Source organism: Orcinus orca, chromosome 2, assembly GCF_937001465.1.
Source record: "Orcinus orca chromosome 2, mOrcOrc1.1, whole genome shotgun sequence".
NCBI lineage: Eukaryota > Metazoa > Chordata > Mammalia > Artiodactyla > Delphinidae > Orcinus > Orcinus orca.
Window position 1 is genome coordinate 138,055,083 of NC_064560.1, and position 27,327 is coordinate 138,082,409.

At 38.3% G+C, this 27,327-nt stretch overlaps 2 protein-coding genes across 6 annotated transcripts in view; one reads left to right on the plus strand and one right to left on the minus strand.

Moving 5' to 3' along the window:
- Positions 1-405: 405 nt before the first annotated feature.
- Positions 406-25,667, minus strand: LOC101288134 (uncharacterized). 4 transcript variants are annotated; one of them, XM_004269964.2, is made up of 8 exons: positions 25,124-25,667; positions 14,301-14,422; positions 12,580-12,718; positions 9,502-9,623; positions 7,480-7,590; positions 5,753-5,859; positions 2,232-2,322; positions 406-734 (listed from the first exon to the last, which is right to left on the minus strand). In XM_004269964.2, the coding sequence occupies exons 1-8, from the start codon at positions 25,218-25,220 to the stop codon at positions 618-620; spliced, it is 906 nt and encodes a 301-aa protein (XP_004270012.1). In that variant the 5' UTR covers positions 25,221-25,667; the 3' UTR covers positions 406-617. The 4 variants fall into 4 exon arrangements, with proteins under 4 accessions (XP_004270012.1, XP_033284261.1, XP_049561908.1 ...); XM_033428370.2 differs by having other exon boundaries at positions 25,052-25,178; XM_033428369.2 differs by having other exon boundaries at positions 604-734; positions 2,228-2,322; positions 25,124-25,402.
- SRP54 (signal recognition particle 54) overlaps positions 25,632-27,327 on the plus strand; it is a 44,564-nt gene continuing 42,868 nt past the window's right edge. For both annotated transcript variants that reach the window (XM_004269962.3, XM_033428361.2), the window contains exon 1: positions 25,632-25,909. The gene's annotated coding sequence lies outside the window, so the exon portion shown is untranslated. The remainder of the gene's footprint in view (positions 25,910-27,327) is intronic.

A 27,327-nucleotide genomic window follows, 5' to 3' on the forward strand; every position in this document is an offset into this window, starting at 1 on the left:
GGGATTTCCTTGGTGGTCCAGTGGTTAAGACTCCGCACTCCCAATGCAGGGGGCTGGGGTTCGATCCCTGGTCGGGGAACTAGATCCCTCAGGCATGCTGCAACTAAAGGAGCTGCATGCTGCAACTAAGACCCGGTGCAGCCAAATAAATAAATATTTTTTTTTTAAAAAAAGGGAATTCCCTGGGGGCGCAGTGGATAAGACTCCACGCTCCCAATGCAGGGGGCCCGGGTTCGATCCCTGGTCAGGGAACTAGATCCCACGTGCATGCTGCAACTAAGAGTTCGCATGCCACAACTAAGGAGCTGGCGAGCCGCAACTAAGACCCGGTGCAACCAAATAAATAAATAAAAATTCAAAAAAAGGAAAAGTACACGTTTATATTTTTAACAAAATAAAAGAAACCAGGGGAAAACCAAAATTTTTTCACACAAATATTTTAATAAAATTATCACGCAAAGTTGTATATATACACATACAACTATTTACAAATATGTAAGCATATGTACAAAGACTAGAAAGGAATATACAGAAAAAATATGTGTTAGGATAGTGGGGTTCTGTTTCTTTTAAATTATTTTGTAATTATTTTACACTGAGGTAGGACTATTGTAGTGTTAGAGAATCTTGTATAAATGTATTTGTTCAAGAGCTTCCTTGTCAATATCCTTTTCTGGGTATACATCATAGTTCAGTGGTACCTCTTCAACCCAGGGAGATAACTGTATATTAACCTGGAAAAAAAAAGGTCATAAACAAATATGAAAATTGCAGAATGAACCTATTCTCTTGAATTCTGAGAAATCATGACTAAGTAATTGAACACAAAGGATTTTTATTACAATGAGAGGGACTAAGTTCTACATGGTGCCACATAATTCTTTGTCGTACTAAATGGTAAGTTTGTGGATTCAGGGACTTAATTTACCTTGATTTTGGAATTTGAAAGAATAAAGAACATATAGTATAATTATTTTAATGTAAATAGTTTAATAATTAAACCAGCTTAAACAATAAAAGATTAAAACACAATGGGAGTACACAGAGAAACGGTTCATATACACACAGTGATGGTGCTAAGAGGTTGCACGAGAGGGGGTAATCTCCCTCCATAACCTTTATCAGGCCCTGCCCTTCACACTGCAAATTTGGGTCTCCGGGATACAGAAATTCTGGAGCCACCAATGGGTATATTTGTTTAAAGAAGTTTCATTAAATAGGAAAGCAATAACGTTATTCAAGAATTCATATATAAGGGCTCTTTCAAAAATATTTTACTTTGGTAAGTGAAAATCACTGAATTATTTCAATACATATAGATATTATAAACTGGAGAGCACATATTTTAAAAGGTACGTTTTTATGAGTATGGAAAAGTATGGTAGAATCTTACCACTCACGGGGTAGGGATCTCATGGGGAGGGAATTAGGTGGGGGGGAACTGGGGAGATCAACATTGTTTCTTTATGTATCTCTGGATTATTTCCCTTGTTATGACAAACATGAATTACTTTTGTAATTTAGATGATTGACAAAAATTTTTAAAGAAGGTATTATTGATGATTGTTTAGTTCTTTAAAGGAAGAAATATATATTTAAATTTGGCAGTGCTTATATGTGAGGAAAGAGATATTAAAGAAAATGATAATATGACTCTGTACTAAGAAATGGCACAGTATCTTTCATCTAGGGATCTCAAAGAGCTTTACAAACATTAATTAACCTTTATAAAAGGGTCAACTTATTGGGCTGAATCTTATTATTAAGTATCAGCCTTATTTTGTACAGAGAATCTGAGGAACATGGAAGCAGTTTGTGCAAGATTCCAAACTTGACCTAGAAGCTCAACTGTGTTCAGGATGTGGGCCTCCAGTCCACTTACTGATTCTAGAAACCTGAACAGCTCTGTTCCTTTTGTTCTCAGGGAAAAAGTTATGATGTGGGTGTTCTAAGTCTCTTACAAATATTTAATAGCATTTGTTAACCTAAATAAAACTGTAACCCCACAGCTGGAAAAATCGGGTGGAGAAGCAAAGGAATCTGTACACTTTCAGAGCTCTTGATGCCAGTGAACAAACCACAAATCAGTTCTTAAGCCATAAGGTTTTGTTATTCTTTCTATCATTGTCACTATATTCAGAAAGAATATTTCTAGAATATTTTAACAGCTATCAGAAAAAAGCAGAAGAAAAGTTTTGACAATGAAAATGCTGGGAAAGAGGCTTACATACCTGAAGACTTGAGAGAGAATCTTCAAGGCTCGGCACGGTCACTAATAAGGATCCTCGTTTCCTTACATTATGGCTGATATATTCCCAGGCTCTATAACACATTCAAAACTTATATGTTATGCTTTACCAGACACTGGATATTTTTTCAAAATGAGGATGACAAAAAAAAATATAGCCCAGGCGATATGTAGAAATCCAGATGGGTAAAAATGTTTGCCAGCAGAAAACAGGACCGCAGCAAGATACTAGAAATTGGTAAATTCAGTTCCTGAAGGGATGTTGGCAAAATTGTGAAGTTACAATACTGAGAGAGATTTAACAAGATGGGGATTAGGGTTAATACAAGGGATTGTGGGTAAGGCCAAAAGGAAGTTTTCAGAACTGATAAAGAAATCAAAGCTGGATCAGCGTTAAAGCCTCTTCAATTCTTTATGAACTGTCAAACTTTCTGCAGAATGGAACAGGGCTGAGGGGTGTGAGTGGGAAAGAGTCATGGAGAAAGGCCACAGAAGCCAGAAAACAAGCAAAGACTAAAATAAGGTGTAACATAGAGATTAGATCTTTTAAAATAATATCAGGAGTGAAATCATACTTTATTTGGCTGTCAGAAATATTCAATGGAAAGAATTCTGGACATTATGGCACCTGAGAAGTTTAATGAGATCAACTAGATTTAAAGCACGATGGCACACCATGGGCATATATATGTGTCAGAGGGCAGTGTCTGACCAGTTCTGATTAACCTGTAGAGCAGACATGAATGGGATTTCTACACTGTGCATGAGTTTTGACAGTACACCCTGCTATTGGGGAGCAAGGGTCAAGCAATGCAGGGATGTGCACCCCTTGTAGTGGGGCAGGTGGGCAGCAGTACCATTTGCACTTATTTTAGTTACAGCAATGGTTATTGGGTTTAGTATATTCTGGAGCTTACTAGGCAAAACGATACAAATGTTCTTTTTCTCAGGCTAGATATAAAACCAAGAAGCAGTGTTTGATAATAAATATCACTGTGCTTGGGCTAGAGCTGTTTGTTGTCTTGATGTAGTTCCTTAGAAATTATATATTTTACAAGTCTATTTAGTAAGACTGAAGAAGCTGAGTATACTGGCACGGTTGGGCATGGCTCTCAAAATAGCACTTGCTGTTTCTGAGAAGCTGTCATTGTAGTAGTTGTATATGTTTCACCTACTGAAAAAATACAGAGGCACCTTTTAAACAAAGAATTACTCTACTTGCTACAATACAGAATTATATAGGTAAATGATCAATTTTGTCAGAACGATTCCAATATCAGAATGCTTTACTGTATCTTCTAAACTTTCTCCCGTGTACTGTCATTCATGATGAAGGTAATTAACCATGAGAGGCTATCATCTATCTATATTTAGAATTCACTGCATTTGATTAACTTGGAGAAATGACTGAACTAACACATGGTCAGTACCTATTTGGTGAGTCAAGCAGAGTTTGTGAATTAATTTTCCAAGATAGTTTTTTTTTTGAGTTTTTTTTTTTAATTTATTATTTTTGGCTGTGTCTGGTCTTAGTTGCGGCATGCGGGCTTCTCTCTAGTTGTGCCGTGCGGGTTTTTCACTGGACCACCAGGGAAGTCCCCCAAGATAGTTTTTAAAACAACCCAAACATGAAAATACTTTCCAGTCTCAAGTTAACAGGTAGCATTCATCATTCTTCAGCATTCAAAATCTTCCTATATGAATCTGTGAAGAGTTTAAGGTGTTTTTCTCTTTTAACTTCTTACACAGCATAAACCTAGTATATTTCATTCTCCAACAATTATGTAATGTTTTGACTACTGGTCCTGAACTTCAAAAGATAAAAAGCTATACATACTTTGTCCACTGGAAATTAAGCTTAAAGAGTGCACTATGATTAAAACAACTTGTTCATGTTGTGTTTCTGGCCTTTAGCCTGTGACCAAAAAATCATCACCCATTCTGGCTGAGCTCTGAGGATATGATTTGCTTTCTGTTGAACTAGTTTCTTTTTAAACTATTTACACTGTTAATTTTGTACTAACCTTAACCTACAAGTAATAGATATGTGTGTGTATGTGTGCGAGAGAGAAAATATAGACAGTAAAGGGGTGGCAGGATAAAGAGGGTTACTCATTCAGGATTCTACTCCATATTAACTGTTTATGGTCTATAATTATGTCTTTTTATTTCTTGCAGTAGAAACCTCACTGATGCACTAATCCAAACGTGTGTAATGCCCTTTCATAGATATGGAAAGGAGGTTTCCTGCATCCAGAGTATACGTATGTCATTATGATAAATAAGTCAGCAAGCCTAACTGACCAGAAAATCAGTGTCTCAGACTACAGGAATTTTCTAATTAGAGGAACCTATAAGTCCTGATGAGAAGTCAGAAAAGCCATCACAGGGAATTCCCTGGTGGTCCAGTGGTTAGGACTCCACACTTACTGCCCAGGGCGTGGGCACAATCCCTGGTCGAGGAACTAAGATCCCACAAGCCCCGCAGAGCAGCCAAAAATTAAAAAAAAAGTGATCAGAGATTTGCTAATTTTTCTATTGCTTGAATAGTGGAATAAACTCCAGGAACCTACCATTACCACATTAAGAACGTTTTAAAAATTTGATCATTATTCACTGTTTTCTAGCTGAATATTCTTGTATCTTGTTTTTTTTAAATTTTTATTTATTTATGGCTGAGTTGGGTTTTCCTTGCTGCGTGCGGGCTTTCTCTAGTTGTGGCGAGCGGGGGCTACTCCTCTTCGTTGCAGTACATGGGCTTCTCTTTGTGGTGGCTTCTCTTGTTGAGAAGCACGGGCTCTAGGTGCGTGGGCTTCAGTAGTTGTGGCAGATGGCCTCAGTAGTTGTGGCTCACGGGCTCTAGAGCACAGGCTCAGTAGTGTGGCGCACAGGCTTAGCTGCTCTGCGGCATGTGGGATCTTCCTGGACCAGGGCTCGAACCCGTGTCCCTTGCATTGGCAGGTGGATTCTTAACCACTGTGCCACCAGGGAAGCCCTATATCTTGTTTTATAGTCATTTATAGGCACCAGTTAATTCCCATAATTTTGTGATAGGAGAGCATAGGACGTGTTTTTTCAAAGAAAAGAAAACTGAGGCAGAAAAGAATAAGTATAAAAACCCACTGGGAATTGATAACTTCTTGCATCCCAGACTGCAAAGCAAATGCTTGGGTCATGAAACCATTTTATAACTACTCAAAATTAGATGTAATATTTACAAGGTTAGACAACTAAAGTTTATTTTTATTTTCATTTAGACATAACACATTTCCTTATTAATATAAACTCCTGACAGTTGAGGTCATTTCTGAGAAGTTTCATATCATTGCTGGGGCCCCGGGTTTGATCCCTGGTTGGGGAACTGAGGTCCCACAAGCCTCACAGTGTGGTAAAAAATAAACAAATAAATAAAAAATTTAATATGAAAACTCTTCTACCAATCCCTTTTCATACTTTGTTAGATATATTTTAACAACAGATTTCTTGCTTGAATAAATAACGTACCTGGCCTGTTCTGCCTCATTAAGAAAATATTCAAAGACATTATTCATTATAATAACATCAGCATTTTGCAGAAGTGAACCTTGTGTACAGATGTCTGCATGAAGCACCTAAAAAAGAATAAGTTCACGTAAGAGAACAAAGACACCGTATCATATAATCACGTAAGAAATAGCTATTGATTCAATGATGTTGTGAGGCAATATGGGAGATTCACACTTCTTAAAATGGGAGAACAGTATATTTAATACTACTACCTATGGAAGATACTCAATACCTAATAAAAACCATAAGCTTGTGAAAATTTTGTTTTAGATGGAATCATTTATATAGTTATAATTACACTCTTTTCACTCCCAGTTCAGAGCTTTTTCCATTATATCACTAGTTATTCTGGCTCCATCATCAACTGGATTTGTACATTTGGGTAGTCAGTGTCTTCCTAAATAAAATGGAGTAATACATGTCCTGATTCACAGAATCAAATAGGACCATATAAAATTTGAAAAGTAATTTATAAATTGTAAAATGTTAATACAAATATTTTAACTGGCCTTGTCTGACTCTTCATCTAAAATTCACTTGAATATATTATCTATCCAAGAAAGCAAACAAAATAATTTATTGAAAAAACTATATACCTCAAAAAATTAACTTCGACTACAATCAACAAGTCTTGTAGACCACAGGCAAGATAATAAGAGGAAACATGTATTTGCTCAAGAGCAAAGCAAATAACTTTTATTTTAAAAAGGAGAGAAAAAGTTTTTTATATCATATGATTTCCTTCCAAAAAAGAACTTAGCCTTACAAATAAATAATATCCAGAATGTTTAAATCTCAATTTCTAATTAAATCAATATTCCTGTTAGTTATGTGATTCTTATTATGTAAGAGCAGTGTGTTTTTGTTCCTTAAATATGGGATAGTGAGAAAAATCCATGAACTTATTATTGGACAATGAATTCTCTTTGATCAATTGCCTCTCAATTTCCAAGATGAGAGAGAAAGAAAAAAAAGGCAAGGATGGAAGGAGGAAGAGAATGAAAAGTTTTCCTTCTATAAGAAAGGGGAAAGCTAGATCCTTAATCTTACTAAGATATGTCTTTCAATATTTGATTGCATTGAACACCAGAGATCCTTAGATACACAATACTTCTGTGCATTGCCATTAGAAGTGTAGGATCACTAGTGAAATGACAAGGATTACTGCATCAACCAAAAAACTTCCTTTCCCCTTTTTTATTTTTCCCCTTACATAAAAGAAACAGAAAACTTCTGTCATAGCCCAACCCAGGACATCATTCTCCCATGAACTGCTATTCTGTGGCACCCACAATTCCTATTGAAAGCTTATAAAAAGATAAAAACTGTGAGCATTACTTAACCTTTTTGCTTACTTTCAACATTCAGAGTTTAATTAAATACACTTCTGACCAACATCAAGAGATTCAAAATTAGTGCTACCAAAACTATAGTTGATACGAAGAAAATTAAGAAAAAATTCTACTTTCTAATAAAATTTGGGAGGAAGAGAAAAATGTGAGTGGAACATATTGATAATAATTCAACTTTATTATCAGTGTTTTAAAATATTAAGTTAACTCAATCTGTTTCTACACAACAGCAATCAAGAATAGATTCAAAAAGTGTTTCCAACTCCAATGCAGAAGAAATTTGGCTAAACTATGCTATACAGTGGATAACAGAATAAACATTTAAAAGGGTACCTTTATTCTGTCAGTGAACTGGTACTTTTTTATGACCATTTCCTGCAACTGGCAAAAGTCTCCATTCAATTCTACTCCATATAATTGTGATGCTGAACTGTAAAGATAACCCTGAAATATGAAGATACATTATGATACAAAAGAATTAACTTTTAGTTGTGGGTTTATTTCTACTTGAAATTTTAAAAGTCAAACTTTTTTTTTTTAAAGTCTTTATTGAATTTGTTACAATATTGCTTCTGTTTTATGTTTTGGTTTTTGGCCACGAGGCATGTGGGATCTTAGCTCCCCAACCAGGGATCGAACCCGCACCTCATGCACTGGAAGGCAAAGTCTTAACCACTGGACCACCAGGGAAGTCCCTAAAAATCAAACTTTTAAAAATAGAATTCAATAAAGTAAAAATAAAGATAAAAAGGAAGATAAGTAACATTTTATAATTTATGTAAAACAACTTTTAAGAACTTAGGCTCTTACTCATCGAGACCTTGATTGTAGTTTATTAATTTCCGTTATTTAAAAGTAATCATATTTTTAAAGATTGATTTCTTACTTTTCCTGATAAAACTGTGCATTCAACAAAGTTGGAAATGAGGAAAGTGATCACATATAGATTCTTTGTTTAATACCCTACTTCTGTAATTTCTTGGGAATTTCAGAGGAAAGCAAGAAAAGCATTAACCTGTGGGAAATATAATGGAAACTCATGCACAGTCTGACACAAGAGGAGGGTGGCTGGAGGTGTGTCCTGTTTGGCTTTGAGAAGTCAGCCTGGTGTCTGGCAATCCACCAAAGATAACTGGCCATTAGTTAACAAGGATCATCAAGAACTGTCTATATATTATTATGTATCTATGTTGGTTATAATAACAAAAAATAATCTGGAAGGAGAGGTCAAATCATATTCTGAAGACCATTATACATCAACTAACACTTATGTGTAAACTAAATTTATATTCATAGCTCATCATGATTTTTAGAATATGTTCAATGGAGCATATGTAAGTATTCAAAAAATTTTTGTTGACTTAATCAGTGATGTACTATAGAGGAAAATGACAATATGTCTAAATTCATTAATGCTGCCAAATACCTGCATAGCCACAATTATTTCAGCTATATACTTTTCTAACAAATAAAAAAAGTAACAAGAATGGACAAAATATGGTAAACAAGCATAATCTCTAATGTTCTCCAAACAAAGCCATCTGATAAACTGTACTTTCTATTATGGCTATTTTTCCTAATTGAAGAATAAAAGTCAACACTGAAAAATAAATGAACCATGAAAGAGTTAACTGTTTCTGTTTAGAGCAGGCAGTGATGCTGGGAACTGATAGGGCCTGTTTCTGGCATGAACATCTACTGCTGTTGGCCACATGTTTTAACACATCTGCTAATGACAACCAGAAACCACATTTCAGTTTTTTGATAAAACCATTTAAGAATATTTAAAATGCTCATGATTTGAATTTTTTAAAAAAAGCCACATTGAAGACACAGAAGTCTTTGGATCACAGGATTCGAACTTTGGATCACAGAAAACTAGAGCACGATGTGTCCTGGATATCATTTAGTTTGCTCACTTACAGGTCAGGAACTTGAGGCACAGAGGTGTTCAGGGACTTGCTCATAGCCATAAGCAATTTCCCAGGTCAAGTAAATTTGTCAGTTTTATAAGAGCTCTTATCAAAACTCAGTATACTATACTATTTTAGTACAGTACAGAAAATGGAGTTAGAAGGGCAGTAAAGTGAGTGACAGAATAGCAAAGTGTTATGAGGGTCACCTGTTGCTGTTTTGCTGATATTCCTTCACTTGTGTCACAAAGTCAAACTAGTAACGGAAATCAGAGAGCTGGCCTTTGAAAGTCCAAATTTGATACACTATTTTAACCATATTATTCTGTTACTCTAATGAATAAAGCCAAGCTGTCACCTTGGATGGTGGCAGGCAAAACTGATGCTAGTAGGAGAAGAAAGTATTTCCAAATGTTGAGTATGTCTACAAGCTGGACTTTACCCCGTAAAGGACGGTGCCAAGCCTGGAGCCAACGTCAACCAAGACCTTTCCCGATAGATCAGGGAGTACATGATGATAAATGAACTTCAATTCCATGAGAGAGAAGGAATGAGAAATAAACCCTGGAGAATTAGAACAGAGTAAACATTAAATTCTGCTTGGGGATTAACAATTCCATTCTGTATTTCTAATTCTTTCACCTGTAAAGTGTATTTCATGCTTTTCTTAATCAATGAAAGCCATTCAGAGGTTATTTAGAAAAAATTAATGTGATAATTTTGTATTCATTCACTCTGAGCTGTATTAGACAAGAACAAATATGAAGTCTCTGACATTTAAAAGGCCTCTAGAGGGAACTCCCTGGTGGTCCAGTGGTTCCACTGCAGGGGGCACGGGTTCCATCCCTGGTCAGGGAACTAAGATCCTACAAGCTGCGCAGCACCGCCAAAATCATCATCATCATCATCATCATCATCATCAAAGGCCTCAAGAAAACCGCTACTCAGCTGCCTGTCCCTACCCCCATGCTCCTCATTTCCTTCTTGCTGCTGCTTAGGGTGTCCTGGGTTTTCCCCTTCCTCTTCTCCCTCTGACCTGCTGTTCCCAGCAACTGCTTCCTAACTCCCATACCATCTGGCTTTCTCACCCTATCCCAGAGCCAACCACAGGGCTTCCACCTCTTGCGGCATAGACTGTAAACTACCCAATGAATGACCATCTCTGGAGTGGAACAATGTGGCAGCCCTGAGCAACCTAGAGTGTGTTCTGGAGTGCAGGAGAGGGGTGGTATGGAAGGAGGTTAAGACACTCCTAAACTGTTATTTCCCTGAGTTTAATTGCTACAATTTCTAGTCTCCTAGCCCACCTTCTCACTCCATTATTTCTGTAATGAATCACCTGGGAGAGCCTGAGTCTGTTTTTTCTGATATGGAGGTAACCCAAAGACTTTCTCTACTGTATGCTACATGACATAATGGTCAGGAAGGGGAGAAACTTTGATCATAACTAATGACTGGTGGCAAAGAAAATGGAAGCAGGCAGGCTAATCCCTTGGAAGAAAATAAAGGATGACTAGGCCTCAGAAGTAACACTGGAGGTGATGGGGTGGAGGGGGGTTGACCACCATAGCCCTTATCTCCTCTCATCCTCACGATCCTCTTTGCCACGTTAGTGCTCCTGCCCTGGGCTCCAGAGTCATCGTTCGTGTCTTGTAGCTGGACAAGCCCCTTTCATATAGGGAATAAGAGGCCCACACGGTGATAGCTTTTTCAGAGTCATTATAGTTATCCAGGCTGGTCTGGGTGTCCAGACACTATTTACAATCTGATTTTTATGTGAAAATACATCCTAAGCTCCAAATTTTTCTGTGTCAAACATAGCTCTTCTGTAAATTTCTGTACATCAGATCTGATATGGTGTTATTTATAATTCACTTTTTAGTTTTCCCTCTATTGTTCTTTTTCTTTTGGCTGCATTGGGTCTTTGTTGCTGCGTGCAGGCTTTCTCTAGTTGCGTCGAGCAGGGGCTACTCTTTGTTGTGGTGCACAGGCTTCTCACTGTGGTGGCTTCTCTTGTTGTGGAGCACGGGCTCTAGGCGCACGGGCTTCAGTAGTTGTGGCACACGGGCTCAGTAGTTGTGGCACACGGGCTTAGCTGCTCCATGGCATGTGGGATATTTCTGGACCAGGGATCAAACCCGTGTTCCCTGCATTGGCAGGTGGATTCTTGACCACTGCGCCACCAGGGAAGTCCCTTCTTCTACTGTTCTTGTCTAAGTCCTTTTCTATTCTGTGAATTTCAACTATTTAAAATGGAAAAAAGTACTATCTAAAAATAGAATCTTAAATCAGTAAACCAGGGTAGTTTAATCCCCAACTACAATACAGGTACTGTATATTTGTATTAGCAAAATACTACAAATTTGGTAGTAGTTAATTTTCGAGAATAATATTATCTAAGATCAGTAATATGAGCACAATATTACTTATCCCCTCTAAGCAACACCTCTAAATCTAAGTGAGCAGGGAGATTGAAATAGCATGTTTAAATTAATAGCCTAGCCAATAATATCCAGCGTGAACAAAAAATATATTAACAGAAGAGTTAACATCTTAGCAGCATGGAGTCAGTCTAGTTTCCCATTTGAAACACAGGTGCTGCATCTGAGGGACAGAGATGCAGGAGACTGTCACTAGAGTTGTTCTGGGTTATAGACCAAAGATGCTCCATGATGTCAAATCATGGCCTGAATAGACCGTCAAGATTATCTATCTCCGTCTTCTGAATCCATGCCCATCCAACAATATCTGATTACTATCTGACTTCTCAAGTAGATGTTTCTATGTGGAGAACGTTTTCAGTCCCCTTGGCAGTTATATTTCTCATTGTAAATAAATCAGCACTATGGTTAAATGTGAATCTCTTTTGAGTATATAAAGTATGAGTCAGTTTCCCTGTATTCATTCACTTCTGATTAGTTGCTGGACCTGAAAAGTCACCTCCAATTAAACATGCTCAGTGAAAAGCAGAAATATCCCCCTGGGAGAGACATGAAGTGGCCTAGCTTCCCTGGACGATGTTTCTATTCAGTTTCCCTGACTGCAATAATTGGTAATGGCTAGGCTTTTTGCTTTCCAAAAACAGCGAATGCTTGGGCACGAATCTGCATACTCGGGACTTCCCTGGTGGCACAGTGGTTAAGAATCTGCCTGCCAATGCAGGGGACATGGGTTCGAGTCCTGGTCCAGGAAGATCCCACATGCTGCAGAGCAAATAAGCCCGGGAGCCACAACTACTGAGCCCGCGTGCCACAACCACTGAAGCCCACGCACCTAGAGCCCATGCTCCGCAACAAGAGAAGCCACCACGATGAGAAGCCCGCACACCACAATGTAGAGTAGCTCCCGCTCGACGCAACTAGAGAAAGCCCACGTGCAGCAACGAAGACCCAATGCAGCCAAAAATAAATTAAAAAATTAAAAAATAAAAATTAAAGATATTAAAAAAAAATCTGCATACTCATGACATGTAAGGAAAAGTACACACGAAGTCATCAGGTTTGCAGGCTTGAGTGCCCACCTAAAGGCGCCGTCTGGTGTGAGCCGCACACCATACAGTAGTATCTGCTCATTTTTCCTTCCTCACATAATGAATCAATAAAGTCTTCATCATAAAGGAATGCATCAACGTGAACTGTGGGTTCTGGCTGCTGCTGTATCTGGTGGAGAGAAGAAAAACATCAAAAGAAACAAAGTACAAAGAAGTCTCTTTTTATTGCTAAATAAGGCAAAACATCAGTGGTTCATATGCTAAAATTCTGAGAGCAACGACAAGGCCCAGGAAGACAAGTTTTGATTATGGAAGTCAGCAACTCTGCTCTGCTTTTGTTTCATTTTTCAGACACTAGCAACTTGTTATTTGACATGTCATGATGCAAAACATGGCTATGAGAAATAGATGAAAATTTTAGATGAAAGGAGTATTTTGAGACCATCTTGTCCATCCTAAGTAGTATATTTTACAAATAAAGAAAGTGATACCCAGAGAGATTTCTCCCAAGAAATGACACTAGTTAGTTAAGAGCGGGAAGAACTGAAACTAGTATCAGGTCTTCTGAGTCCTACATGTCAGCGACTTACCCATCAAAATACTTAGCAAGTAATCTTTGCCCAGAAGCAAAGTTTTCAAATAATAACAATGTTAGTAAAACTCCATGCTTACAAATAATAGCACTTTATTAATACTGGTGGTACATGATATAATAGCAAGCAGCTACAGAGAAAAATATGTCTGATTCCTTCTACTTTAACACTAAATAAAGAATCAACCTATCTGCTTGGAAATCTACAAAATTATATCTACATCTATACACACACACACACATATATAAGTATATAAAATGTATGAACATATATAAGGACCAGAAAGAAACAAAGGAAGAGAAAAACAGTTTGTTGGGATGGGGGATTGTGGGTCCACCATTAACATGCAATGAATACTTTTTTCTCTCTTTATATATTGTGTTATATCATGAGACTGCTAAGATTGTTTTATTAATAACATCCAAACTGTATTACAAATATTGCTCTCAGTTTTTATACGACCCACTATTTTCCTCCTGTAAATGACTGGATGTTTACTAAGATTTACTGAGTGCTCACAATGTGCACAGAACTACCAAAAATGTACAGGATTTAGTACCTCTGCTCAGGAATTTACATGCTGAAAAACCACATGAAGCGCTGCTACTTTCAGATTAGTGGGGGAAGAAGAAATTATTATTCTTAGTTTTGCTTTAGGAAACAGTATTCATAGCATATGTATCCCATAAGAGTTGGGCTTTGAAGGTACTTGAATGAGGGGGTTGTCTGGAGAAGAAAAGTGAGAATTCTAGGAATAAAGGAATAAAAGAAGCAAAAATTGTGTAACGCAAAAGTAGGAGAAGGAAACAAAGGGGTGAACTTCACCCTTGATAAAAGCCACGGAAATGGAACAGGGAAAAGAAAACCAGGACAGTGGTGTAGGCAGGGACAGATTAATGTCGTGCCTTGATTTTGGGGGTCGGGGTGGGGGTGGGGGGTTGAGTGCTTGGCAAACAGGACACCCTCAAAAAATATCTGTTGAATGAATGGTACTAGGGAGCCAGAAGGTTACAGACTCAAAAGAATTGGGGACATGATTGAAGCACCAAACGAAAAAGCAGAATTCAGGACTGATTAGACTGGAAAGGCTAATGGGGTTAGGGGAGAATAGGAGAGTCCTCAAGTAGCACTAAGAGTAAATTAATTTAACATATTTACTTTTTGGAGGGCTAGATGTTCTGAGGAAAGCATGGTTTCTAGAGGTAAGCAATTCCGAAGGTCTTCTGCTATGTTTTTCAACATAATGTCATTATTGTCTTGAATGAATTCATCAAAATCTCCTGCAAAAAAAACGCAAAAAAAACCAGATATAGCTTTTATGGATGTACTCATACCTAGACTAAGTGATTACAATGGGTGGATATTTTCCATCAGATAGCATCAATTTATAACAATAAATAAACTTTCTAACCAATGAAATATTTCAATTTTAACAAATGTTCCATTGAAAACACTGAGTTTTTCCTTTTTCCAAACTGCTTGAAAATAAAACTTGACTATTTCAGCCTGTTATAGAACAACAAAGGCATGTAAAAAATATGTAGTACTTTTACTTCTTTATTTTTACTTAAGGAAAGTACTGCTATTAGTTTTTAGGGTCTTAAACTTACCAGTAAGTAGTCAAATATTCCTTGTCTGACCATATAGATCTTACAAGTTTAGGAGGCATCACACAGGGATTACTAAGAATATAACTTTAATCTGAGTATCTCTGCCTCCAATAAAATGTACTCAAGACTTTGGATAACAAGAACTAACAGATGGCACCAACTATAGAATAAACTTTATAAGAATCATGTTTCTCCACTGCATTTGAACAGCAGATAAAATGATCATTAAAACAGCACATTTCTGATGGCTGTGGCCTACCTTTGGATAATCTGGCAAAAAGGGAAGTGTGCGTGCATGCCGATGTATATAGCAATTAAGATGGAGAAGGTAAGAGACTGACGGTGAATCCAGGTGAGGGTATAAAAGTGGTGTTCATTGTTCTGTTTTTTCACCTTATCTGTGTGTTTATAAATTTTTTTAAATTGGCTCTACAAAAGTATGATTTCTAAGCAGCTCATATAATTTTAACTAGAATGTGACTTATCTGGAAGTAAAATATTCTAAAAGTTAGCTACAGCCTGAATGCCAAATATAGACTGGAAAGGACTACTAATGAAAACATTTTACCTTTTTCTTAAAAGACTTATATTGAATTCTTGCTAGAGTAAAAGGACCTCGAAGGGGTTGTGTTTTTCTTACTGTTTTAAAACAGCTATAGAAGGAAAACAAGGAGATTCTGAAGAAAATATCAACCATCTCCACATCTCGCCCCCCAAATCTTTGGTTGTTTTTAAATAAGTTCATGATTTCCTTCTTAAACATAATAATTCTTGTGTTGGGTCAGAATGCAATTTTCATGTCACAAACAACAATTAAAATTTAGATAATATTTTCTAGTTTGCAAAGTTCTTTCACATAGAAACTAGGTCATTTAAGTATTATAACATCCATGTAAGGAAGACAAAGCAAGATTACATTCTCTGATTTACAGAGGAGGTAACTGAGTCTTTGAAGGTTAAATGAACTGTGAAAAGTTACAAGGCAGGCCAACAGCAGCACAAGAAGCAAACCTAGGTTTTTTGCTTCTAAATAAAGCTACTCTTCTTTTTCACTTTTTCCACTGTTTCCCTACGTACAGAGGTTCTTTCTCTGTATAACTTCCTTTTGAGCAATAGTAGTTAACATGAAGATACTGATATATTATTTGGCTCCCTGAACTAATGTAGAAAGGCCTTTTAGCTCTTTTTTCTTTCCTCACCTATCTAGTATAATGATCTAAGTTGTTGCTTCAAATTATTTCTCGAAGGATGCAAAATATAAATTATAGAGAAATGAAAATACTATGAAGATTCGTTCCAAATTGTTTTAGGTGGAACTTAAATAGCACCTGTGATGCATTTTTTAAAAAACTGGCCTTTTAAAAACTGTTTTCTTAAAATCTAATTAAATTTTCTCAAGGTGTTAATTAATACCTAACATCTGCTTAGCTTCTCTCTGTAGATGGGAAACTGTCTAGAAGCCTCTATGACTTGCATTTAATTCTAATAATATCACTCACACCATTGATTCTTAGCAAGTTCTCTCAATTTGTAAATGGTATATAACTGAAGAAGCCAATAAAAATCTCATTATACAAAACTAAGATATCTCATAGCCCAACTTCTTTGGATTTAATTCTGTAACATAAACAACCATGTTAGGAAAACATAGTTTTCATGTGGGTCGGCCTTATAAGAGTCTTATAGTGGAAAGGGAACTTATTACGAACTATTACCAAATGGCAGAACCCATCCATGCATCTCTGACATATGATTGTTTTTCAGTCTTCACCTGAACACATTCGGTAAGTGCATTTCTTCCATGTGCTGAGCCAGAATCTACCTTTCCATAACAGCTCATTTTTCTAATTTCAGCTCTAGAGGAATCATCATCTTTAATGCTATTGCTATACGGCATTTATTGAATGAGCACTTTTAAGGCATGCTAAATTTTGTGCAGTGCTTTTCAAACAGTCATTTAATCCTCAGAATCCTATTTGTGGTACTATTATCACTTCTATTTTATAACAAAAGAAGAATGTGAGGTCAGAATTTAAGTTACTTGTCTCAGGTCATACTGGCCAGAAAGTGGTAGAGTTGGAATTTGAATGTAGGTCTAACTCTGAACTCTTAGTTACTATACCATACAGTCTCTCTAAGGGAGCTCAGAAGGCAGCTGGCTAGTAAGAGCTCCCCTATCACTGACTTAGCCTTCTCTTCTCCCTAGCTCTGACCACGGTTCCTCATATATTGTGGGAACCATATCCACTGCCATCTGGTTGCCATCTTCTGGACTTGTTCAACAGCCCCTTTAAATGTGGCCCTGGAACTGAACTCAATTTGGCAATTTAGTTCTCTAATCCATGACTACCTTAGCTTATTTTCCTCTTCTATCACTTTGTAGTGTCTAGGGCTCTGATTGCTGCTGCTACTGGGTTATTAATAGACTTGGAAGGGGTGGTGGTGGTGAACCATCTAAACAGTCATATGTGAAGATCAAGGGAGCTGGAGAAATGAAAGATGGGAAGGGCTGCAAATTCTGAACCATCACAATAGATTTCCCGCTGTCTCCCTAGTTAAATATGTTTATTTGGGAGTTAATCCCCCAATTAATGTAAGCATCACCAGGCAAGATGAGAGATATTATGAAATTGTGTGTTAAATTACTCAGTCATTTTAAAAAGGCAGTATTAAGTGAAGACTCATTCCCAAGGATACCAGGAGAAAATGAGAACTGACACCTCTTATCCTGGACAACAAACTCTGATTCAACTACATTCAAGGGTAAAAAGAGATTCCTTCAGTTACAGCAGTGATTCTTCACCATGGTCCTAGTTAACAGGATCCACATATGGGCTTTATGTGGTCCATAAAAGGCCTAAAGTTGCATGCTTGGTTGTATACAGAAATATGTATAGTTTTCTAGGAAGAAAATTCTCAAAAGATCTTTCATAATAATAGTTAATATTTGTTGAGCACTGTATGTAAGGCACTGTGGAAATTTTTAGCTCAAGAAGGCTAAAATTAGTTTCATTATCTGTAGTGGTTGGCAAATAACTTCTGAAAAGAAGGGCAAGACATTTTTGCCCTAATAATGGCTATAAAACAGGTGGGAAAGGCATGATATGATAGGATATTACTGCAGTGTATAAAACTGGAATTCATTAACATTCTATCATCATAAGTATTTGTTATTAAAATTAAATTCCTTAGAACATTATTTTAAAAGGCTGTGTAATATTCCACCATATGTATATTACTTAACCGTTCAGTCCTACTACTATACATTTAGATACAATTATAACTGTGAAAAATTGGGAACACTGCAACTAACATTTTGGCATACATCATCTCTTTGTATTTATTTCCTTACTATGAATTCTTAGAAGTAGAAGAACTTAAACATTTTAAAGGCTTTTGCTACATATTGTCAAATTTCTTTCCTGAAAGATTATACCAATTTAATCTATCAGAAAAGAATAAGAATATGTGTTTCATTAAAGCCTTATAGCATTGAATAGTACCATAAAAACAAACTTTGTTGTTTTAATTTGCATTTCTTTAATTACAAGTGAGGCTGAACATCTTTTAACATGTGTAATAGCTATTTCAGAATGTGTGGTAACAGTACGTTGCTTGGAAAAAGTTAAAGAAAGGTGTTAATCAGTTGCCTAAGGACAGTAAGGTTTTTCTCAAATTACATATGTAGGTGGGAAGGGAGTGGAGAAAGAAGAGCTTCACTAAAGAGCAAAATTCATTCTTTAAAAATTTCCTACTTATATTTAATTAAATACATGGGGACAGAGAAGTCACCAAAGCTGACAGTATATGAATCAAACCCCACTTTTTACATCTAGTCAGGTATCAAGTCCTATCACTTTCTCTTTTGAATCCACTTCCTCTTTATTACCGCTTCAAATACCTCATAGGCACAGGCACCACCTCACACTTAGAATACCAGAACAAACTCACAATTAGCTCCTGAATTATCAGTTTCCCCCCAATATAAGATATCCTGCACACCGATTTTAAACTAATCTTGCTTCAACTTCACTTTGTGTCACTCGTTCCCCTTACAATTTTGGGATAGCTTTTCACTTTTCAACATATGAAGTGTCACTCTAGACTTTCAAGGCCCTCTATATCACCAGAGTCTAACCATCCTATTTTCTATTCTCATTACTCTCTAACATAACTTCTGCTTAAGATGTGCAAATCTCCTCAGGTGTTTTCCATACTCCTTCCTGTTCATACTCTATGACCCTGCCTTTTGCAATAAGGCCCTGCTCAAGTTACTTCATCTCCATGAAGTCTTACATTCAAACTCTGGCCTTAACTCACCCATATCCTTACTTCTAATGACTTACAATACATAATTAAACATTGGGTTATATATTTCCTATTATTCATTCATATCTACTATTACTCTGAAGTTCTTATTCAAATTTTAAAAATTTACTGAGGGGACTTCTGGTCCTAGACAAGATGGCTACTTCCCTCTTTTTCCCCTGCTCTTCCCCTCTAAATACAATGAAGTACCCTGGAAATAAATCAACAGGCAACCATAAAGGACTCTGAAAGCTAGAAAAAAGGTAAACTGTCTAGGGACCTGAGGATTTAAGGAAGGAGGGTCAACGCAGTGAATTCCCTCCTGAGTTTTCCTTTTATCTTCCATGTAGCCTGGACTGGGCCCTGGAGAGGCCTGCATCCCAGAACTACCAACAGCCAGATTGAAAAAAAAGAACAAAACAAAAACTAAGAAAAGCCTGCTCTCTCTCACCAAAGACTGTAATGGGGAAGAATAACAGAGACGTACTGGGGAGCCCTAATCCCTAGTCCACACCTGGGGCAGTGGCAGGCTATCTGGTAATGACAGGGGAGGCTGCTGTCCTCAGGCCCTCTACCCAGCAGGATAGAGACCCAGGCCTGAGGTCTCCCAGCCTTCTGCCCAGTGGCCAAGAGCAAACCAGGCCCTGTACTGCTTGTCCCCTACTCCCACTGGTGGAAGGTAAGCTCAGTGACATAGGGTGATCCAAGAAACTGTCCTTCTCCATGCAGGCAACACCAGCATAGACTGAGCAGGAGCCCCAGCAGTTTCAAGGAATGAAGCAGACCTGAATAGCACTGCAAGGGCACTGAAAACTAAATTGTTATCAGAGCTACAGCCCACAAAAGCAGGCCAGAACCAACAGGTTAAACTTAAGCAGGGTAACTGCCTACTAAGATAGAAGATTTGAATAGGATCAAGTCAGCATAATATCTAAAATATCCAGGATAAAATCAAAATTACCCTAGCATACAATCAGAATATCCAGGATACAATGGAAAATCATTTATACCAAGAACAGGAAGTCATAATTTGAATCTGGCAATCTAGATGCTAACATGTAAATTAATCAGAAATTTGGATGATCAGACAAGGCTTTTAAAGCAAACTCCATAATAAAAATGCTTCAATAAGCAGTTAAGAATTATCCTGTAACAAGTGAAAAAAATAGAAAATCTCAGCAAAGAAGTAGAAGTCATAGAAAAAGAAATAGAAACTATAAAACTAAACAAACAACAACAACAACACAAAAACACTTGCTGAATGGGTTCAGTAGTAGAGATGACAGAGGATAGAATCAGTAAACTTGAGTTGACAGATCTATAAAATTTATTCCATCTGAACAACAGAGATAAAATAGACAGAAAAAAAAAATAACTGAACAGATCCTTAAGGATTTGTGGAAAAACAAAGATCAAACATTAGTGTCAGAGCTCCAGACATAGGGAAAAAAGTGTGGGGCTGAAAAGTATTTGAAGAAATACAGCTAAAAACTCCCCAAATTTGGTTAAAGACATAAACCTACAGATATAAGAAGCCAAGCAAACTCCAAATATGATAGACCCAAAGAAATCCACATAAGAACATACCATAAACTTCTAAAAACAAAAGACACAAAGAACAAATCTTAAAAGAAGCAAAGAGAAATGATTCACTCCCTGTAGGGAAACACCAATTCAAACAGTGAATTTTTCATCTGAAACCATGGGAGCAGACTTCCCCAGTGGCACAGTGGTTAAGAATCTGCCTGCCAATGCAGGGGACACAGGTTCAATCCCTGGCCCAGGAAGATCTCACATGCCGTGGAGCAACTAAACCCATGTGCCACAACTACTGAGCCTGGGCTCTAGAGCCCACGTGCCACAACTACTGAAGCCCATGTGCCCTAGAGCCCGTGCTCCACAACAAGAGAAGCCACCGCAATGAGAAGCCCGCACACCACAACGAAGAGTAGTCCCCGCTCACTGCAACTAGAGAAAGCTCATGCGCAGCAACGAAGACCCAACGCAGACAAAGAAAAACCCCCAAACCTCCCAAAACAAAAAAAAAAAACCAAAAAACAAAAGAAACAAAAAAAAAACCCCAAAAAACAAAACAAAACAAACAAACAAAAAAGCCATGGGACCCAGAAGATTACAAAATTTTTCAAATGCTAGAAAAAAAGGACCACAAACTGTAAATTTTATATCTGATGAAATTATCCTTCAGGAATGGAGAAGTAAAGACAACCTCAGATGCAGAAAAACTAAGAATTTGTTGCCAGCAGACCTACCCTTAAAGAACTGGTAGAGGAAACTCTCCAACAGAAAGGAAATAGCAGAAGAAGGCTTGGAACTTCAGAAAGTAAAGAACACAACAGAATGGGTAAAAACAGAGTAAATTCATTACACTATCTTTCTCTTCATTAGTTTCTTAAACCATATTTGATGGTTAAATCAAAATTTATAAAACCATCTGTAATAGTACTCAATGTATATAGAGGAAATACATAAAATAATCATATTTTTAAAGTGGGGGAGGGTAAAGAGACCTACATGAAAGTAAGATTTCAATACTTCATTCTAGTGTTAAAATATTGATACCAGTAGATGGTGATGTTACATATGTATACTGTAATAGAGTAACCACAAAGAAAACTATACAAAGAGATAAACTCAGAAACACTATAAACAAGAACAGAATTCTAAAACTGTTCCATTTACCCACAGGAAGGCAAGAGGAGATAAGAAATTGAGAAACAGAAGGATCAAACAGGAAACAAGAGATTGGAAAATCTGTAAGTTATGTGGCTACTTCCTCAGTGGTAATAGCAATATAATATAGAACTGCAGTAGTATGCTGTTCGACAAATGTAACTAGATCCCAGGCTTTGCTTTTTAGATTTGTCGGAATTTCAAAGAAACTCTAACAACTCTGTAGCTGCTGTTCAGCAACAGGTTCAATTCTGCTCAATGAAGATGTATTTAAAATACAGGAAACAGGGCTTCCCTGGTGACGCAGTGGTTGAGAGTCCGCCTGCCGATGCAGGGGACATGGGTTCGTGCCCCGGTCTGGGAAGATCCCACATGCCGTGGAGCGGCTGGGCCCGTGAGCCATGGCCGCTGAGCCTGCGCGTCCGGAGCCTGTGCTCCACAATGGGAGAGGCCACAACAGTGAAAGGCCCGCGTACCGCAAAAAAAAAAAATAAAAATAAAAAAATAAAATAAAATACAGGAAACAGAAAAGCTTCTAGTCACCTACTATTAACTTCTTTAAGCATTTAAATATTTTCTTGATTATTTTATTATTTTCTTATACACACCTTAATTTTCTATCCTTTATAATGTGATTCTTTTTTTTTTTAAAGCAGATTTACATAGACTTTTTTTTTTTTTTTGCAGCACGCGGGCCTCTCACTGTGTGGCCTCTCCCGTTGCGGAGCACAGGCTCCGGACGCGCAGGCTCAGTGGCCATGGCTCATGGGCCTAGCCGCTCCGCGGCATGTGGGATCTTCCCGGACTGGGGCACGAACCCGTGTCCCCTGTATCGGCAGGCGGACTCTCAACCACTGTGCCACCAGGGAAGCCCTATAACTTGATTCTTAATAGAAATTTTTATGAGTTATTGGTTTGACATCCTCATTTGTATTTGCATACTCAGGAAAAATTCAGAGGCTTCAGAATGGTGTTTGTTAACAGACAGCTGTTAACAAAATGTAATTTTTAATATGCCTATTGGGGACCTCACATACAGTTTGGCTCTCGATCAAGAGTCCACTATATACATATACAAGAAGTACAAAAGAACAGATGCTCTGCCACAAGATTAGAATCAATGAGCTGAAGTCCTGCTGTATTTTTTACTCCTTTTATTTATTTGAGGGGGGAGTTGTCTTTGTGTGCTTTGTCCCTCAGACTTTTTTCATCCTTCTTTACTGGTGCTCATTTGTTTTCTAGACTTTGGCCTAAGCGGTACCAAGGTAAATACAGGCTCTATCTTTATTTTTTCTATATCTTCAGTTTATATCATACTTTGACATGTGCTTGCCTCTGTCCTGGTCCAAGCTTCTGGTTCTATCAGCCTGATCCCAAATGACCTCAGGTCTTGGTATGATAATCCCACTATTCCTTCAGAGACCAAGAATATTATTCTTCCTTTTGTGATTTTTACCTGTTAGCAATATGTAGATTTTTTTCAGTTTCAGTAAACTCTGTGAAACTCAAAACCAAAATCATGCCTATTATTATCTCTTGCTATTCCATTAAATGGTATAAAAATTCAAGGAGAGTTATAATTATCAAAGGTCTAAGCAAATGTCATACAAGTAAGACATTATGCGATAATTTTTTTCCTGGAAGAAGGAAGTTAATTAGGAAAATGAAAAATTGTTGATTGGAAGAATCTTTTGTGCTGTATTTCATAAAAAAGTACACTATAAGTGTCAGTTTGGGAAGATGAGAATGTTCTGGAGGCAGATGGTGATGACGGTTGCACAAAGTAAATGTATTGTACTTAATGTACACTTAAAAATGGTTAAAATGGTATATCTTGTATTATGTATATATTACCACATACAAAACGTATACCAGTAAATTACACTACTTTTAAAGATTCATATTAAAACATACTCCTTCATTTTAAGCTAAGTGACACTCTCATTTCTTAAAATATTCATGTAATAAACATTCTTCAGAAACTCAGTTTGTGTTCTAAATTGCTTAACAAATTGCTTGAGCTTCTCTACTACAGGATCGGCTGGAGAAAGGCACAGAACGTGGTGTTAGTAAAAGTAAAAACATCTTCTTTAGCCAATGGTATTGGGTCTTCTTGTTTACAAAATCATCATACAAAACATGCTTTCAACGAGTTTGAAAAATGGAGTCTCAACTGATGCCTCTAAAACTGGAGATTTAGATTACAAATGGCTCCACAAAACTGAAGTCTTGAGGGCAAGGATGTTTTAGTAATGGTGCAATTGCCAGAACCAGGCAATAGATGGCATTTTTGTAGGCACCCAGGGCTTTTGGAATAAAATATCTCGTAGATTCCCACCTTGAATCTCGTCTGTGTGTATAAATATGAAGCTAGCTCTTTGGTTTTCTCTACTTTCCAGGCTAAATCTCACTACCAGATGTCCAAGTTAATTTTAGTTTGGCATCTTATCTAAAATGATCCTCCAAAATGTGTAGTAGTAGTAGTAGTAATAACAATAATGATAATACCCAAATTGACTCTAACATCACAAAGAGAGAAAGTTCTAGGAAGAACCTCACGGATGGAAGTCTAAAATTGGGAGTCATCAGCAAACAGGAATATTTCAAGTCATGAGTCTAGATGAAAATAAACATGGAAATCAACGTTTAGGGGTACAGAAGCAGAGAATGGTTTGGAATAGTGCTCCAACAAGGAATATCCTATCCTTTCGTGCTTTCACCAGGCTTCACTTTGCCAAAACAGATCTATCCCATTCTTCAATAACTCGACCTAATTACCACATTTCCTCGATTCTAACTTGTACTTTTTTAGTATTACTATCATTGAAAATCAAAGTCCTGTCCTCCCCTCCCCCTTTTCTCCCTCTCCCCACCCCGGAACACCTGCTATTAAACTGATGGCCCATTTTACAATTGAGAAAATAAATGCACTAGCTACACGTGATTTTGCCTACAGGGTAAAAACTTCCAGCTCTACAGCCTGAAACTTCTCTTGCAAAGGGCTTTTTCAGGTAGTATCCTACTGGTCGTCCCAAATTTGTGGGAGTAATGGGGAGGAGGGCTAACCCATCACCCCGCCACCCCCCCCCTTTTTTTTTCCTTCAGAGAAGAGGTTAGACACAAGGCGGCTGTAGCCGCTTGTCTGAAGTCTGTAGCGGAATCACAAACCCAGAGCCAGGTCCTCCTGCACCAATCCTAAACTGGATTCTTAAACTGACAGAAGTTTGCGATGTGCCCCCCTTCAACCCGATCCGTAGCAGAGACCAGCACAGCTACCCTATGGAACGCTTCTGGCCTCACCCTAAGTCCCCAAGGTCAATGCCCACAGCATATTCTTGCCCCAACCGTCTGACTCTGGCTCTGATCGCTTACGGGTAGTTCTCATCCACTGGAGCAGAGCTGGGAGGTCTGCTGGAGCCACCGTACGGAGTAGCTGCAGTACTGCTTGCCGAGCTGAGCGGAATTCCATGTTGGAGGAAAAAGCCGAGCAGGGGAAGGTTCGCACTGCGCACGCGTAGGCGTAAGCAGAGGCGGGTCCAGACACCTGATTCGACCCGGGGTGGAACCCGCCTCCCTTGGCTGCTAAAGTCCTAAGCCCCCCCCCCACCCTTTGGAGTTCTCACTTGCTCCCGGGAATTCCTACACGCAGACATCCCTACACCCCCATCTCTCTCCGCCGGTGGTGCTCAGCCAAGTCATTTTTTCTTAAGGTGGCGCCTGGAGGCTGGACTTCTTTCCTGAGATCGCATCCCTAGAGAGCTTCCTATCTTAATACTAACTTTAATGCCGCAGTTATTGAGCGATAGAAAACGAATGTCAGAAGCCAGTCAAAGCAAAGAACCATCTCAATAAACCCTTTGGGTAAACGCACTGAAGGAACGCGGCGGGTGCCCCGGAAGCGGAAGTGTATCCTCTTCATGAAAGGCTGGACTACGCCGTGTGGTGACGTTACCACATTGGGCGGAAGGTTCGGTGGCAGTCATCGGTCTTCCAGCTGGTGGGAGTTGGCGTCGCGGTGCTGGGCGCTGGGGCCCTAGTTTATGTGGAGTAGCACCTGTCTGTCTGACCCCCGCTTTCGTTGTTTTCCTCCCACGGCGTGGGGCTTCGCGAAGGACTCCCCGGCCCGTTTGGGTCACGGCTGTAGCGGTACCTTTTGCGGTAAGTGTCTGCTTTTTCCCGCTCAACGCTACCGACTAGCAGCTAGGGGCAGCCCTAACCCTGCTTAGGGGGCTAGACACTGGAGGGAGTCGGCGTCCTTGGCCACCGGCTGTCGTCACCGAGACGGAGGTGCGCTGGCCCTTTTTAATGTCGTGTCTCCCATCAGAAGTTTTATTAAAAGATGCGCTTGTGACCCTTTTAAAATTGTCTTCAGATTTACCCGAGCCAAATTAAACGTAAGCAGTTGCAGGCTTGACTTTGTTTTGCTGTCGTGATCAAGGATTTAGATGTGGCTACTTCTCCGAAAATCTTTTGACTTGTACCAGATTTTATTTTTCCATGTTAACTTGTGACTAATTAACACATTGTTCCGCCGATAGTAGGCTTTCAAAAATGAATAAGGGATACCAGTTCAGTGCCGTTGACGACTTAAGGTATACTGATGGCTCTTTCCGTAGCATTTGGTGTTGCTAACCATTTCCTGAAGCTCTTTCGCCTATTGGCGTTCTGGATGCTATTATCACCTAGTTCTTCCATATGCTTCATTCAACAAAATATTTACTCATTCTTAGCTATAGTGATACAGAAATTAATGACATGAACCCTGGCACTGAAGAGCTAACAGTACGGTGAGAGAGAGGCACATAAATATACATCACACCAAGATGAGTAATGAGAAATTCTAGTAAGGCATAAAGAGCCATGAGAGCTATGGGAACACAGATGACAGTGTGCTACTTAGGAGATTTGTGACCCTGAGCAAGTTGTTATTCGGATCTAGCCTCAGTTTCCTCATCTACCTAATAAGCTTAGTATGAGGATGAAAGATTAGGTAAGGTGTTTGGTACAGTGCCCAGAATACAGCAGTGGTGGTGCCAAAGGGGAGGGGAAATATTTCCCTCAAACCTCTTTCCTTTGATTTTTTTGATCTGATCAATTAGTATTTTCCAACCGAATATGAAGTACTGTGCAAAAACATCTTCAAGCCCTCCTTCAAAGTGATTACTCCTGTAACTCCACCTGTCTAGAAATTCTGGACCTGCCACTGGAATACAGTAAGATACCCATTAAGTGGTCGCTTTTCTTTGTTTTCAATTGATTTGCTTCTGAATGCCTTCGGAGAGGGAAAGGGAATTAGTAAAAGCTTCTATCCTTTTGATTATTCTCAGTCTTAGTTGACTTTCTCCTTTTGGTTGGCCCTTCACCATGGCTCTAACCCAAATGCTCTCATCTACTTCCATGGTATTATCCTGGTATGCCAACCATTTCCACATCTTTTTCTCTAGCCTCTGTTTCATGAAATAGTTCTTTAGTTTCTGCAAATTCAATAGGTCTAAAACCAAACTCACTCTCTCCACCTTCCTTTTTTTCCCTTTCTAAATGACATACGTCCTACGCACAAAAGTGCATAAAAGCAG